This window comes from Euphorbia lathyris, chromosome 4, assembly GCF_963576675.1.
Source record: "Euphorbia lathyris chromosome 4, ddEupLath1.1, whole genome shotgun sequence".
Lineage (NCBI taxonomy): Eukaryota > Viridiplantae > Streptophyta > Magnoliopsida > Malpighiales > Euphorbiaceae > Euphorbia > Euphorbia lathyris.
In genome coordinates this window covers 12,942,258-12,958,114 of record NC_088913.1, presented here as the reverse complement: position 1 = coordinate 12,958,114, position 15,857 = coordinate 12,942,258, and the positions used below count along the sequence as shown (strand labels likewise).

The following is a 15,857-nucleotide window of genomic DNA, read 5'->3' as shown; positions in this document are numbered from 1 at the left end:
AAATAGCTATTCCACAAAAAAAAAAAAAAATCGAACCAAATGTTGGAATAGGAATTTCTCCAGAATAGTTATTCTATTCCCTTTCTATTTCATGAAGCAAACGAGCCTGTAGGGGTAAAATTGCTCTTAAAAACCAATGTTAGATGACAATTTTAAAAGTTAGGAATAAAATTATTTCTAATTATTAATGTTAGAAGCATTTTTGTACTTTATCCCAATGTATAATTATAATTAATTGAAAATTCAATATGTCAAATCAAAAGATCAGAAACTTAATTAACAAAAATAAATAATATCAGAGCTCATAATGTTTTTTTTTTCCCAAATACTCTAGTTTTAAAAGGGATAAAATACAAGAATATATATATCATTATCGATCAAGAGTATTTTATCTCTAACCCGTTATAATTAAAGGTCTAATATTAGCAGTATGAACTAATATCACACATTATTCCTTTTCATTTGTAGGTCATGTTTGTCAGCGATCATAATAAAAACCATTATATTGTTCTAACTAGATTTTGTTTCAATTAGTTTTTTTAAACATGTTATTAAAGCCCTCTTAGATCAAGTGGTAAACAGCTCGAATCTAGGCAAACCCATTTATTAATAGAATTTCAAGACGTAGCAAGATAAGTTAGCGATATACACGCTTCAAGTTCAAAGGTATTCATGTGTGAAGGTATGTCAAAGATTATAATAAAAACTATTACTTAACTTTAACTATTACAATAAACTTCCGGTACAATTGGTTCTTTGATAATGTTATCATTTATGAGCAATCGATCAAAGACATAACGTATATAGATATGACAATGTATGAATCTCATATTGTTCGAATTCTTATCGCACGGTATGCATGTATGACAAAAGAATTATCGAGATTTTTAGCACTTCATTGCTAAATTTATTATGAAATCATAAAAAACATAAAAACTCTTGCTTTTGTAACCAAATGATATCCTACTTATGAAACCTCTGGATTGTGGTGAAGTGGCAAAGACTCGCATACTTCTAGAAACAAAAATGATGTCATTTTTTTAAGCCTTTTTTTCTTTAAAATATTAACTCTCTCTTCTCAAGCCTTTGAATTTTTTAAGAAAAGAAACTTTTTGGGGGTTTCTGCAAGTGAAGAAGTGGCCAAATCCGGTCTTAGAAAGACTGTTTGCGACGAATGTGCCTTTGGACAAGTCGGTTGTGGAAAAATGAATAATAAAGATAGGTTTTCAGAAAAAAAAAGAAGTTTTGTTTTGAGATCATTAATGCTCAGTTTTATTTTAAAGTACTTGTTTTTAGTAAAACGAAAACATCAGTCATTTCTTAGTCGCAGACGAAAACTTCAATCCATTTCAAGTACCAGTTTAATAAAAAGTAAAAGCACGTGAGTTTTTCTAGACTCTAGTCCAGAATTTTTTTAATAATATTTGAAATTAACTTAGATTGCCTGAGTTAGGATCCTCAATTACATCATTTATAAGACTTAAAATTTATCTTGGCTGACACCCATAAAAATATATTTGTTTTTACATCCTATTAAAAATTACTTTTTTTATTGGAAAACTTACCTTCACATTTGAAAAATTATCTAAAATTATATCAAGTCCTAATTCTAAATTAGATCAAAAATAAAGTAGGCATTCAATAAAAAAAAATTAATAAAGTAAGCATAGTTTAACCCCGTTACTTTTTACTCAAAACTTTTTACTACCGGAAAAGTATTTATATGCTAATATTGGGCCTAAGATAGCAGTACAAGCCCATTCCAAAACCCAACATAACCAGCTGGGTTACGATGGGCTCAAAGATACATAGGCCCATAAGAGATAAAGACGGTATTAGGGAAATTCACCCCAGGCGCATAATAGCAGAAACTGGACCCTTTTTATTGCAGCGTATACTCGACGGTGGCCCAGATTTAGAGGCTTCTACTCACTGTTAACCGCTTTTATTTTTTCATCTTCTCCTCCTTCGCTTCTTTCTCTCTCAAAAACTGACCTCCGTTTTGCTTCTTTCCGGAGAATACGAGAGATTTTCAGAGCACGAGTTCAAGGTAACTTCTCTTCAACCATTGCTTACCTTTTTTCTTTCTTCCTTATTTCCTTGTGTATTTTCTCGAGAAAGTTGCGGTAAGGCAAATAATTATCGGAAAATTGTGTGTTTAGAGAGGATAGGAGACATATTTTTGTTTTTGCACCTCCGTTTTGCTTCTTCTCCGTGCCTTGTTTTTTTGAACGAGAAGAGAAGGAATGGATTTGTTTCTTTTATTTTCTGGTTTTTTTTTTGTTACCTTGAATTCCTTGCTTAAGTTAACTTTAGGTTATTGCTATAGTTTCTGTTACGCAAAGGTGTGCATTCTTTCATTGTTTACTCTTGCTCTACAATGGACCAATTTATTTTTATTTTTATATTAGTTTTAACCGTGGTAACTGGAAAAATGGTAATGTGCATTCAGTATTGCAGATGCATAATTTCAGAAATCAAAGAATGGTATTTTTTAAGAAAATTATTGTTAAAGATAGGAAATTTTCTGCATTATACTCTTATTCACTATTAGGTTTCCTGTTTGTAGAGTTTATCCACATTTGTTTCTAGGAAGTATAGGGCAACTAGGTCTGTAGTATGAAAATGTAATTAATTGCTTTCCATAACAGAGTCCAAGTTTGTTGACGTCACAGATTAATGGAACTACTTTTGGTCAGAGAGGATTGCATATTAGTTTGCTAGTTTAAACTTTGTGTTCGATTTTAACTTCTTAGAAATGAACGGAGCTACCAGGTACGATTAGATACGATTCATGAAGATTTCGAGTCGTATCTATGGTACGACTCGAAACCTTCATGAATCGGCCGAGTCACCCGATTCGGTCTATTCATGGCACCATTTGAAAAAAAAAAATCAATTTTTAAAAACTGGATAAACGTACACAGAATTGTGTTTACAGATGACTCTTGAACTTTTATAAAACAAAAAAAAACTGCAGAAGATATGAAATTATGAGTTATGAAATTGAAAAGGTTTATGACTCTTCACTGTAGAATTATTAAATTATGATGAGTTATGAAATTATGAGTTATAAACGTACACAAAATTATGTTTCAAATAATTTATGACTCTTCACTTCTCTGAAGTTATGAAATTGAAAAGGTTTCCAGATGACTCTTCAACGTTTATGAAAAGGTTATATGCATTGTTTCCAGATGACTCTTCATTGAAGATGATGTCGATTTTTCATTGAATATTGAAAAGGTTTTATGAAATTGGATTGTTTGGCAATTAGTTTTCAGATGACTCTTCATTGAAGAGGTTTCCAGATGACTCTTCATTGAAGAGGTTTCCAGATGACTCTTCATTGAAGATGATGTTGATGCATTGTTTGGCAATTAGTTTTGTTAGGATTGCATTAAATTTGAATTTTAACTTAAGTATTTAGATGATAACTTGATATAATTTCTATTTGGATATTAAAATTGCATTTTTAAAAATATGGTTAATATTTTATTTTTTATAATATTTTGAATTTGATCCGAATCTTACGATTCGGTTCGATTCACGAGTCCCGATTCACAAATGAGATTTTGAGTCACGAGTCGAATCGCGATTTAACGACTATGTGCCACATTGTTAATGGCCTTAGCATTTTTAAGAAGTTCTTTCATGGTTGTTAAAGGAAATAACTATATTTTCGAAAGCATAGACATGACATGGGAAGACAAAGCACTAATGCAGATGTTTCCATAAGAAGGTTCTTAAAAAGAATACAATCTCAGAAATGCTTTTTGTTATAATAGTTTATACTAGTATTTATTTGCTAAGTTTTGTTATAGAAATGGCCTTTTTCATTTGAAACTTTTCCTATCTGAGCTTAGTGTCTTTTGCATATCTTCGTTATGCATTTGTACACAACTTATTTTGATGTTGCATAATAGGACTTTTTTTTTTTTATGCTAAAGCATCAAGTTAAGGGGGTGTTGGTTGGCCAAAACCATGCTATGGAATTGGAACGGGAATCATCAATTCCCTTTCTTCATGTTTGTTTAAATAATATCTAAAAGGGAATAGGAATCTAATTCCATATCACACGGGAATCGGCCATTCCCTCCTTAATAGCAAGGAATCAATTTGATTCCTGATTTATCTTTCCATTTCTCTCCCACTTTTCCATTCTCTCGTTTGGGGTTTTTTTTTTCAAGAAATAAAATAATTTTCTAATGATTATTTAAAGCACTAAACGAAATATATCTTTAAACTTTTATAATTTAGTAATTTTGAAAGGGTAATTCCAGTGATAAAAATGATGATATGATCATCCAATAAACAAAAAGAAAATTGATAGCACTATATTTTTGTACCTATGTAAATCACTAAGAAATATAAACTAAAATTATATTATAGAACGTTGAAGTTTTTTTTAATGAATTTTTTTTATAAGGATATTATATAATATATTATTATTATCTAATACTTTTTTTTATTTCGTCCCTTTTCGATTCCGATTTTGAAATTTGAACCAAACACTTCCAATAATTGGATTCCGATTCCAGATTAACCAAACAAAAGAAATAACTAATTATTCCTATTCTGATTCCGTTACATTCTGATTCCGAAGTTTGAATCAAACGACCCCTAAGTGTTGTGTATTAGATAAATAATGATAATTTGAATTCTAATGAAGCTTTACGTGCTAGTAATGTGAATGAAAATTGACCACTACCCTTGTTCATTTTTTTCCTACTGTAATTATTGGAATGCCTTCATATATGGTTGTATAATTTGTACTGCTTGATTTATCCAAAGATAACTAGTTTGGTTAGTCTTTTGAGATGTATTCCTCTCTTCCTCTTGGAAGTCATTATGTTGTTTCATCAACTTCCTAAAATGAAAAATGTCCAATTTGTGTTGCAGGTGTATGGACTGTTGTTGGTGCAACAGCATCCTGACTGGTGGTTATTAAACCAACTGTGGCTATTTTTTGTACAGCCGATGCTGGAGAAAAACATTTTAAGTCAAAGAACATATTTTTGAATTCATTTGGTATTTTTGGCTATATATACAAGGGCGGTGGCATATTGACTGGATGACCCGTGTTATGTCAGTCATAATAGCCACAGAGAAAGTTTAAGTCCCTCCAATTTATAATAGTCAGTGTAGTAAACTGTTTAGTAGACAGTGGGCTTATATTGCTGTTGCCCTTAATGTTCAAGGCTGAGCTCATGGGTACTTCTCCTTCACAAGCTAGTTGTTCTGGAAGCTATTCATGCCAAAAACAAAGTACGCCTGAAGAACCACTTGAATGTGGTACTGGTACAGCATGTAAAAGTACGAAACCAAATGATGCAGAAACTATACAGTCTGGACCAGATGATTCAGAATGTAAACAGGGTGCTAGTGAAGCATTACAACCATGTTCTCTCACTGAAAATTTGGACCCACCGCCTGAAGATACAAGCAAGAGTACATGCCAAAAACAAAGTACGCCTGAAGAACCACTTGAATGTGGTACTGGTACAGCATGTAAAAGTACGAAACCAAATGATGCAGAAACTATACAGTCTGGACCAGATGATTCAGAATGTAAACAGGGTGCTAGTGAAGCATTACAACCATGTTCTCTCACTGAAAATTTGGACCCACCGCCTGAAGATACAAGCAAGAGTACATGCCAAAAACAAAGTACGCCTGAAGAACCACTTGAATGTGGTACTGGTACAGCATGTAAAAGTACGAAACCAAATGATGCAGAAACTATACAGTCTGGACCAGATGATTCAGAATGTAAACAGGGTGCTAGTGAAGCATTACAACCATGTTCTCTCACTGAAAATTTGGACCCACCGCCTGAAGATACAAGCAAGAGTAGTTTGCTGAATAGTAGTTTGAGGCCTGAACCAAATTCAAAAGACCAGAAACTTGAGTTTGTTTCAGAGAATACAAATACTCAACCTTGTGTTGGAAGTGAAAATGTTAGCCCATCAAAAGGAAAAAACTCACTTGATTCTGGAATTGTACAAAATGGTATTGCTTTAGAAACCGTCAATGAAACTTTGCAACCATTTCCTGAAGGTGCGACTGAGAATTCTGCAATTATACAAAATGGTATTGCTTTAGAAACCGTCAATGAAACTTTGCAACCATTTCCTGAAGGTGCGACTGAGAAATCTGGTGCTTTCAGTGAACAGTCAGAAGAACAACCAAAGTCAGGCCAGGAACTTGTACATAATGAATCAGCTAAAACCAGCACAGCAATTTACAGTTCTCTTGCCACTGGGCATTTGGAGGAACCTCATGTTCTAGCTGGCAAGAGTTATCCTGTCAAACAGTTAGGTCTACCTCCTGACAGTGAGATCAATGAGATACTGGAACCAGATACTCATGACATATATAAACACCGGAACCTTAATCAATCAGAATCGCCATCTAAAGATGCAGCTGATAATGCTGGCAGGTTGGCAAGCCGGGTTAAAAGAACTACAAAATCGCCAAAAAGAAAATATATCTTAAGATCTTTAATTAGTACCGATAGAGTTCTGAGGTCAAGATCACAAGAAAAACCAAAAGCTCCCGAGTCCAGTGCAAATGTGGTTAATGTTAACTCTACAGAGAAAACAAGGAAAAAAAAGAAAAACAAACAACAGAAGAGAATTGAAGTTGATGAATATTCAAGAATCAAGGCACGATTAAGGTATTTGTTGAGCAAGATCTGCTATGAGCAAAGCCTCATCACAGCTTATTCTAGTGATGGTTGGAAAGGTCTAAGGTGCGTACTGTCTTAATGTCTTCCCTTTGATGAAAACCTTTTCATTTGAATCAAATGCTTCCACTCTGAACTTCAGTACAATATTTAGCAGTGGCTTTTTTTCTGTTAGGTCTACCTAGAAACGTATTTATTTATTTATTTTTGTAATTTCCTTAGCTGAATAATCCAAGTTGATTAAGTAGGATGAAACATATTTTTAAATGAGATATATAAGTTGTTTAGGTGTTAGAGCATCTATAGTGGTAAGTAACAAACTTTGTTACTTACCACCTCCACCTAAGCAAAAGTAACGCCCTTAAATAACACACCACCAGAAAGGTTTGTCACTTCCAATTTTAGTAGGTCCACTTGTCATAAGACACTATACATTCATTGTTATGTGCCCGCGAATAGGATCTCGTCACAGGTCTGTTCACTGGAAAATTCCCTTGATTTCCCTTGTTGCTCCTGTTCTTCGTAGAACCTATTTTGAAAACTCAGTAGCTATTTGTAAGAGATCGCTTAACTCCTTGTATTGGTTTTTAGTCTGTCAAAAATTATTCCCCTCTTTATTCAATAAAGATCCCCTTTTAAAGAGGTACAATGATTCCCGATCACATAAAGTATCCTTCCCCAAATAGGATTCTAAAGGATAAATACTAAAGATGTTCCTAAATAACAAAAGACTCCTAATAAAAACACATTAATTTTCCTAAACAATAAATAATAAAAGACTCCCAAATACTAAAGAGACTTAAATAATAAAAAAACCCTAATTAATATAAACTAAAAGAAGACGATCGTAACATTCATTCAATTAACATATAACTAATAATTTTTACCAAACACAATAATTTATTCAATACTTATTATTAATTCTATAAAAAATATTTATCCAACAAAATAGTATGAAAAAAAAAACGACCTGAGGGACTAAAATAAAAAAATATAATATGAAAAAAATATTGAAATGAAATAAAAAAATAGATTGAGTGACTAAAAACTAAAAATAGTATGAAAAAATTAGATTGAGGGATTAAAATAAACTTTTAAGGGACTAAAAAAGTTCTGAGGGACTAATTCTAAATAATCTGGAGAGAAAATGGTTGTTACCTATTTTAGTTACAAACTAAATTAGGTAACAACCCCTCTAGTGGGTCGGTAACAACTCTTTCAAAGAAGTAACAAAGAGATTACCCCCACTAGAGATGCTCGTAGGACTTTCTTTGTCAGTCTAGCGTACTCGTACTGCTTTGCTCTTCATAGACCTAGCTGCACTACATTAACCAGTTTCTAGGTTTCCCATCAGATAGTTTAGTCTGGCGGCAGCAAGTCCCTCTGCTTTCTCACGTTAAGATTGTAGGAAGAGGATCACTATATTGATGAAGGCATACAAGTAGGTAGTTATCCCAATAGTAATGGGTTAAATGAACCCATGGCCATTGAAATTTCTGTTTTATAACATATTAGTAACGTAACTTCAATTTATAACAACAAATATTCAAATTTTTAATTATTTAACCCCAAAATCATCAAGGACAGATATTGGCCAATCACCTAGCTGAAAATTAGCCGAAAATGCTTTCTGAAAGTAAAAACTATGTCACATTCAGATGATTCGGAATTTTTAATTTCAGTTGCCAGCTCATCTCTCTATTTAAGCTTTAACAAATAAATACACTGAATTAAAATCCATAAAATCTCTCTAATCGAAGTTTTGTTTGAAGTTAAAGTCAATGCTAACTGCATAATCTTTCTCAGACAAAATGTTTCGATTTCGTGAAATAGAGTTGTGACCAGTTTCAAATTCAGTCAAAGTTTCCATAAGAGAGATTCTGTGAATTTTAATTCAGTTTAGATTTTTTTTAAGCTTATGCTAAGTGAGATTACTAGTTTCAGTCAGATGACCTGGAATGTGAGTTTGGATGACATGACAAGTGTTTATGCTGAGGTGGCATTTCTAGCGGGTGATTGCCGAATTCTTTTCATGATGATTTTGGGTGCAAACAATGAAGAACTGATTATTGTGTTGTTGAGAACTTAAGTCATATAACTTATTGTTTTAAAGTAAAAGCTTTGATGATCATGAGTGTAACTAACCCCAATAGTAATAGTTGATGGAGCGGTAATTCAGTGATCTTTAACCAATTATGATCGGTGCATCTGAGCTTTCCTGTTATTCAAATGCAATTGGAATGTATTAGATGCAAGACTAATATTAGATCGAAAACTAATGTATCTGAGTTAGGCTCTGTTCTTTTTGACTGAATTTAAGTAAACTGAACTAAATGTTACTGAACTGAATGCTGAATAAATATAATTATAATAAATAATAAATAATGATGAATTATATATAAATAATATTAAATTTTAAATTTTATATATATTATAATAAATAATAATAAATTATATATAAATAATTATAATTATAATAAATAATGATAAATTACTGAACATTGAACTGAATGCTAAAACTGAATGCTACTGAACTGATATTACTGATACTGAAATTAAGTGACAAATAATGCTATCTATTATATTATCTATTCATGCCAGTTGCTCGATCTTTGAAATTCAGAAGATGACATATCAAATGTGTTTATGAAGTCAACTAATTTGAAAAAGGAATAAAACATATAAGAAGATTTGGTCAAATAGGAACAAAAGAAAAACCTTCCCTGAAATCAGATCCTCCAAGTTATAAGTTATAGGATTGAGATTATATCATTATAAATAGATATTTGTTCAGAGAATGATTCTTAGGAATGCCTATCTATAGGATGTAAGTTAGGCCAGTACTGATAGTTGTTGTGACCTCCGGCTCCTTGTAGCCTTGAGATTATAGATGCTACGGCCTATTAAGCTTTAGAGTTTGAAATTGCAGCAAATCCTTAGATCTTCTTATCAACTCTCCTTCTCTCCAGACTAGGCATTCTCGGGTGCGTATCGGGATTATAGATCTGTAAGTTGCAGGATTTGATCAAATCCTTTTAATAGTTCAAGTACTTATGGCTGTCTATGTTGATATATCTACTGTAATTAGGATAGGCATTCTTTCAGCCTAACTTTAGATGTGTGCATCTTGAAAGTAAGTTTTCTTAATCTAGTTGCTTGCTGCTCAAAATGTATGTTTTTAGCTCTTGTATTTAAGTTCTAGAATATCTTATTAGGTGGTGCACCTATCAATAGTGTTTTTGCCCCTGTACTTCGCCATTTCACAATTCTGTTGGCTATTGTATGGTATGCTTAGGGAAGAAAGTTTCAGTTTAACCTAACAAATGGAATGGTAAAAATGAGGGTTGATGTAGAATGGATAGTCACAGAACTAATCAGCAATTCAGCATGCATAGCATGGGACTGATTTCTTGAGATTCAGAGACTTGACACTATGAACTGGGAGAACAAAGTTGGCACAAAAAAAAAATTAGACGTGGAATGATCAATTGCAGAAAACAAGTTACTAGATGTGCATGGTAGGCACTACAAGACCGCAATTGAGTAGGTTGAATGATTGTTTGTAGGACCCCATGTGTTCGAGTTGAAAACCTCTCTACAATTTGTCTACGGAGTGATAGATGTTCAAAGTCTGAATCACCATCTTGAAATTCCATTCCAAGGAACTATTTTCAAATCCCTAGAAATTCAAAAGGAGAGAACTCAATAGTGAAAGCATGATATTTTCTTATATTTGAACAACTCTAGGTGTCACTGATGTTCTTGGATATTGGCTAACTTGCAAAGAACTAGGAGAATAAATCTTATTTAATTGAATGTGACATACTATTACAGCAAATAACAGAACTCTAAATTATCTGTGCTTTTACTACTAAAATAGGTAACTCCACATAACGAAGCACACAAACAATGTATTTTGACTCGAACATCAAGTACAATAGTTAGAAGAAGGACATCAAGTTTTTTTTGCAATCTTGTTGGGATGTAAATCCAAAACCCTCTCTTTTATGTATGCATGTGTGTCTTTGTTTTATTTTATTGTATGTAAAACGAATTTTCATAATAAACAGCTCATCTACAATGTTCCATTGACCATTTCTATTTTTTTGCAGCCTGGAAAAAATAAAGCCAGAGCAAGAGCTGCAAAGAGCAACATCTGCAATTCTTCGACGAAAATTGGAAATAAGAAATCTATTTCAACGTATTGATTCACTATGTGCTGAAGGAAGGTTCTCAGAGTCATTATTTGATTCTGAAGGACTGATAAGCAGTGAGGATGTAGGAGAAATCTTTTTTTTTTTTTTTTAATTTTAATTTGAGCTCCCCTGTTAATTAAATTCTTGCTTGCATCCATTGTTAGAAATGTAATTTTTATTTTTCAGGATACTATCTTTTTCTTGTGTTTTCTTTTTGTTCATGGATCTGAATTGGAAATATTAATTCTTAGACAAATGATTCTTTCATGGCAGATATTTTGTGCAAAATGTGGGTCCAAAGACTTGGCTGCTAATAATGATATCATACTTTGTGATGGTGTTTGTGACCGAGGGTTCCATCAGTTCTGTTTAGTACCGCCATTGTTAAACGAAGACAGTAATTCCTTTGTGCTTTGCTTGATAGCAACAAGTTGAATAATGATTGTTAACCGAGAACCAAATTTATGCTTCTCTGACCTTTTTCCTTCTTTCTTTTCCTCCTGTGACATGCAGTTCCTCCAGATGATGAGGGTTGGTTATGCCCTGGATGTGATTGCAGAGTTGATTCCATTCACTTGCTTAATGAATCTCAAGGAACTAAGGTTTCTTTTAACGACAGCTGGAAGGTTAACGCAGTCTCCATCTTTGCTTAATTTTTAGCAAACTCGTTGACTTTGTGATTCCTATTATTCATGTTTTGCTAATGCAGAAGGTTTTCCCCGAGGCTGCAGCAACTGGACAAAATCCAGATCAGAACCAAGGTCTTTCTTCAGATGATTCTGATGATAATGATTTTGACCCAGACCGTCCAGAAATTGATGAAGAAAGCCAAGGAGATGAATCAAGTTCTAATGACTCAGACTTCACTTCTGATGAATTAGAGGCTGCACCTGGCAACAAACAGCACTTAGGGATTTCGTCTGATGATTCAGAGGATGACGACTATAATCCTGATGCTCCACAGCCTGATGATAATGTGAAGGAAGGAAGTTCAAGTTCTGATTTTACATCCGACTCCGATGATCTTACTGTTTTTGATACCTATAAGGTTTCTGGAGAAGTTGAAAGCTGTAAGTCTATTCTTCAAGGAGATTCTGTTAGAGAAAATTCTTGTAGTGGTAGAAAGAATCAATCTCTGGGCAGTGAGTTGTTGTCCACATCAGAGCCAAGTGCTGCCCAGGATACGTCTTTGCCCATTTCTGCAAAAAGAACTGTGGAAAGATTGGACTACAAAAAACTGTATGATGTGAGTTCTTTTCCATCTTATATCTTGATTGGGGCTCTATACACCAGTAATATGACTCGCCTTATTTTCCTTTTACATATAACCATATCAAGAATGAGCCACTTGTTTTAATATGGTTAAGATCCTAATATTCTGTTCAAAATATGTTTTATCTACTTAATCTCGAGAGAGGAAGATGTTGTTCTTTTTAGCATATATGTGAATGACGGCCTCTGTAGTTTCCTTATTTTGTTGATCTTCCTATTTGTGAAGGAAACATATGGAAATGTTTCATCTGATACGAGTAACGATGAAGATTACTTCGATGCCCTTGGACCACTGGATAATACAAAAGCTGCTTCAGGATCAGCAAATGGAAAAATTTCTGCAAGGAAGATTGCAAACCGAGCGCAGAAGGATTCGAAGTACATTCCTAAGAGAAGTCGTCGAAAATCTAACTCTGAAAATGCAAGCGGAGTGTCGTTTGAAGTGCATGAAGGCTCTCTACCATCTAGTTCCTCTGGTAAAAGAGTTAAGAAGGTACACAAAAGACTTGGAGAAGCTGCGACTCAGGTATTTGTTTGGATTTAATATGTTTGTAGTAGCTGCTGTATTTGTTTGATATCTTTTGTTGAATAATAACACAACCATAACAAGAAAGAATGGGATGGAGAAAAAAACCATGCAAATCCGTTTTGTGAAAGCATCAGATTTTAGGGTAAAATGCACCAATCAGTTTGACGAACTCACTGGAATTTTATTGAATTTCATTTTCTTTCAATAAATTCAATGAACTTCGCATTTAATTTCAATAAAGTCATTCCTGCCATTTTTTTTACAAAAACTCAACTGGAACTTTGACGTGGCATAGAAGACAATTGACTATGTGTCAACTTGCATCAATGCTGGCCATGTTGACTTTTATGGCTGACGTGGCAGAAATGAGGCAGCACACACATCCTAAGCCACATCTTTTTAAAAATTACGTTCTTGTTCGTTATGGTGTTTTAGTTGTCATATAGTCAATGAGTTTTTTTTTTTTATACACAAATTGGCCGGAATGACTTCATCGAAATCAAATATGAAACTCAGTGAGTTTATTGAAAAAATGAAGTTCAATGACCTTTGTGAAATAGATACCAAGTTTCAGTGACTGTGGTGCAATTGAATGTCAGGTGCCGTTTGGTTCATGGAATTGAGTGAAATAGAATAGTTATTCCAAACGAATAGAATAGGAAAGAATAGAATAGATACCTTATGAATAACTATTCCTATATTTGGTTGATAGAGATGGAATAAATAATTTTTCGCAAAAAGCATCATTAGGCCCATGAACTTTCATTTTTTGGTTCGTTAAGCTATTGATCTTTTATTTGGATACATTAAGCCACTGATCATTTATTTTTTGTTTCATTAAGCCCTTAATGACCAAATTAGTAAGTTGTGAACATCTAATTCTGTTAAAAAGTCGTTATTAGCTTCATCGGCATTTGAAATTATTAAAAAAATATATTTTATATAGTTTGAATTAAGGTTTTTACGGTTTTCCTATAGCCACATTACACATCCAAAACTGCTTTCAAACAGTGAAAAAAAAAAAATTCGAATGCAGGTGGAATGAATAACAGTCTGTTAACCGAATTAGATGTTCACAACTTACTAATTTGGTCATCAAGGGCTTAATGAGACAAAATATAAATGATCAGGTCCTTAAAAGATTAAGGGCTTAATGAACCAAAAAATGAAAGATCAGGGACCTAATGTTGCTTTTTGCCATAAATTTTTTTATTCAAAAGACAACATTACCCTCGAATGTAATTTTTTTTTCTTTTAAAATTTTAATTATTACCATCAATTATTTAAGTATTTAATATATATTATCTATTTCATTAATCCAAATGTAATTTTGTAAATGAGAAAAATATAGTCCTAGGTTGAAATAAGGAATAGCTATTCCACAAAAACATGAATACACATTCCATGGAATAGCTATTCCATCCAAAATTTTCAATCAAATGTGGGAATAACTATTCTATTCCTCCCCCATTCCAGAATTGGTAAGTTGATACTTCTATTAGCCCATGGCAGAAATCGAAGATTATTTAGAACATCAATCTAGATGTGGCCCAAGGAACTATGAAGAGTACAAATTTAGGGGTATGAACGAGTCAAACTGAGATCGAACCTGTGTAGGCTCGTTAATGTCCCGAGCTGAGCTTTGACCGAGCCGAGTTTTAACTAGATTCATCATACATGCATAAAATAAGTGGCATAGGAGACAAAAATAAAATAAAATAAAAGCTATAACATTCTTCAAGAATAGTAGTTGCCATTGGTGGCCGGAGAAGATAAACTCATAGAATGCTGATGTTCTTGTTGCTGATCCCGAGGTCGAGTCGAACTTTAACCGAGCTAAGCTCGAATAGTTTGCGAACTACCCCGACTCTTAATACCACAATGATGTAAAAGAATCTCATGTCACTCGAGCACAGAAATTATAAAGTCACATATTATGAAGAGGAAATGATTTTTTTTAACTATTTATATATATACAACAAAAAAATAAACATACATCCTTTTATTTTTAAAAATTTATAGACATCCATCCATATAGTTTAATTATTTACACGTTTGTCCATGTTTCTGTTTCCTATATTTGTTACAAATTTGCTTCCAGCATTCTGGTTTAGTTTCCATTTTCGTGTGATGTACACAATCATAGTAAAGTTGATGGTCATTTTGATTTGCAGGGACTCTACAAATTGTTCAAGGAAAATCAGTATCCTAACAGAGCTGCAAAAGAAAGTCTCGCAAAGGAGTTAGGAATTACTTTCCAGCAGGTCTTACCGTTTCTTGTTGCCGATTGCAAACTTTGCGCTCCCTCTTTTTAAATCCTCTCGTTTCAAATTCTGCAAGTGTTTGATCGGAAAGTTATTGTATTTGGCAGGTTAATAAGTGGTTTGACAATGCTCGGTGGAGCTTCAACCATCCATCACCTATGGATGCAAGGTCGGTCAGAAAAAAGGCAGAAAAGGGTTCCGCTGTGCCTAAATCATCGAATAACAAGTCGCTTGAGCCTGAGCATGATGAAACAGTTGGTAAAGGTGCAACATCTAATGGAGGAGCTCAAAGCGAGGAAGCACCTAAGGCCGTTGTTTCCCCAATGGAAACTCACGACGTAGATGCAAAAGACGCCGATCCAGGCAGTCAGGAAATTACTATACCACAATCCAAAACCACCCCAAGACCTAGGAAGAGAAAGCATTCGTCGGAGGATCAGCCAGATGCTCCGGAATCAACAATGATGGAAACCGAAAAGCTCCCAGCTACTGATTTATCTAACGAGAAAGGTGAGAAAGCTCAAGCAAGTAGACGAGTAACAAGAAGGAAATCAATCGGGTGACGATACAATTAGATTCGTTTTATAGCCACAGTAAGCAGTTAAGTTATGATGTCTGGAAATTGTCTGCCAGCATTGTTTTGAGGGATAAACCATTGTTGTAACTTTTGAAAAATCCCCAATTTTCCATCTCCATTGAGTTGCACAGTTTAGTTTCATTTCTTCTTAAAGATGCTATAGGAGAATCATCAAATCTTTCATCTATCTGTGAATTTTTTTTAAAATTTTTTGGTCCAATATGACCTCTTTGGGAAAAAAAATCTAATTTAATCTTGTTATTTTCAATGTGTTTTTTTGAATGTCTTGTTAATTATTATGGTCATTGATTGGTTGAATGGTACCACTTTT

The 15,857-nt window shown here is 33.5% G+C and overlaps 1 protein-coding gene across 1 annotated transcript; it reads left to right on the top strand.

Moving 5' to 3' along the window:
• Nucleotides 1-1,904: 1,904 nt before the first annotated feature.
• On the top strand, nucleotides 1,905-15,787 carry LOC136225980 (homeobox protein HAT3.1). Its single transcript, XM_066014224.1, has 9 exons — nucleotides 1,905-2,050; nucleotides 4,903-6,754; nucleotides 10,801-10,966; nucleotides 11,158-11,281; nucleotides 11,398-11,510; nucleotides 11,594-12,130; nucleotides 12,383-12,682; nucleotides 14,860-14,949; nucleotides 15,057-15,787. Exons 2-9 carry the CDS (start codon nucleotides 5,193-5,195, stop codon nucleotides 15,510-15,512), a joined length of 3,348 nt encoding a protein of 1,115 aa, XP_065870296.1. The 5' UTR covers nucleotides 1,905-2,050; nucleotides 4,903-5,192; the 3' UTR covers nucleotides 15,513-15,787.
• Nucleotides 15,788-15,857: the final 70 nt, after the last annotated feature.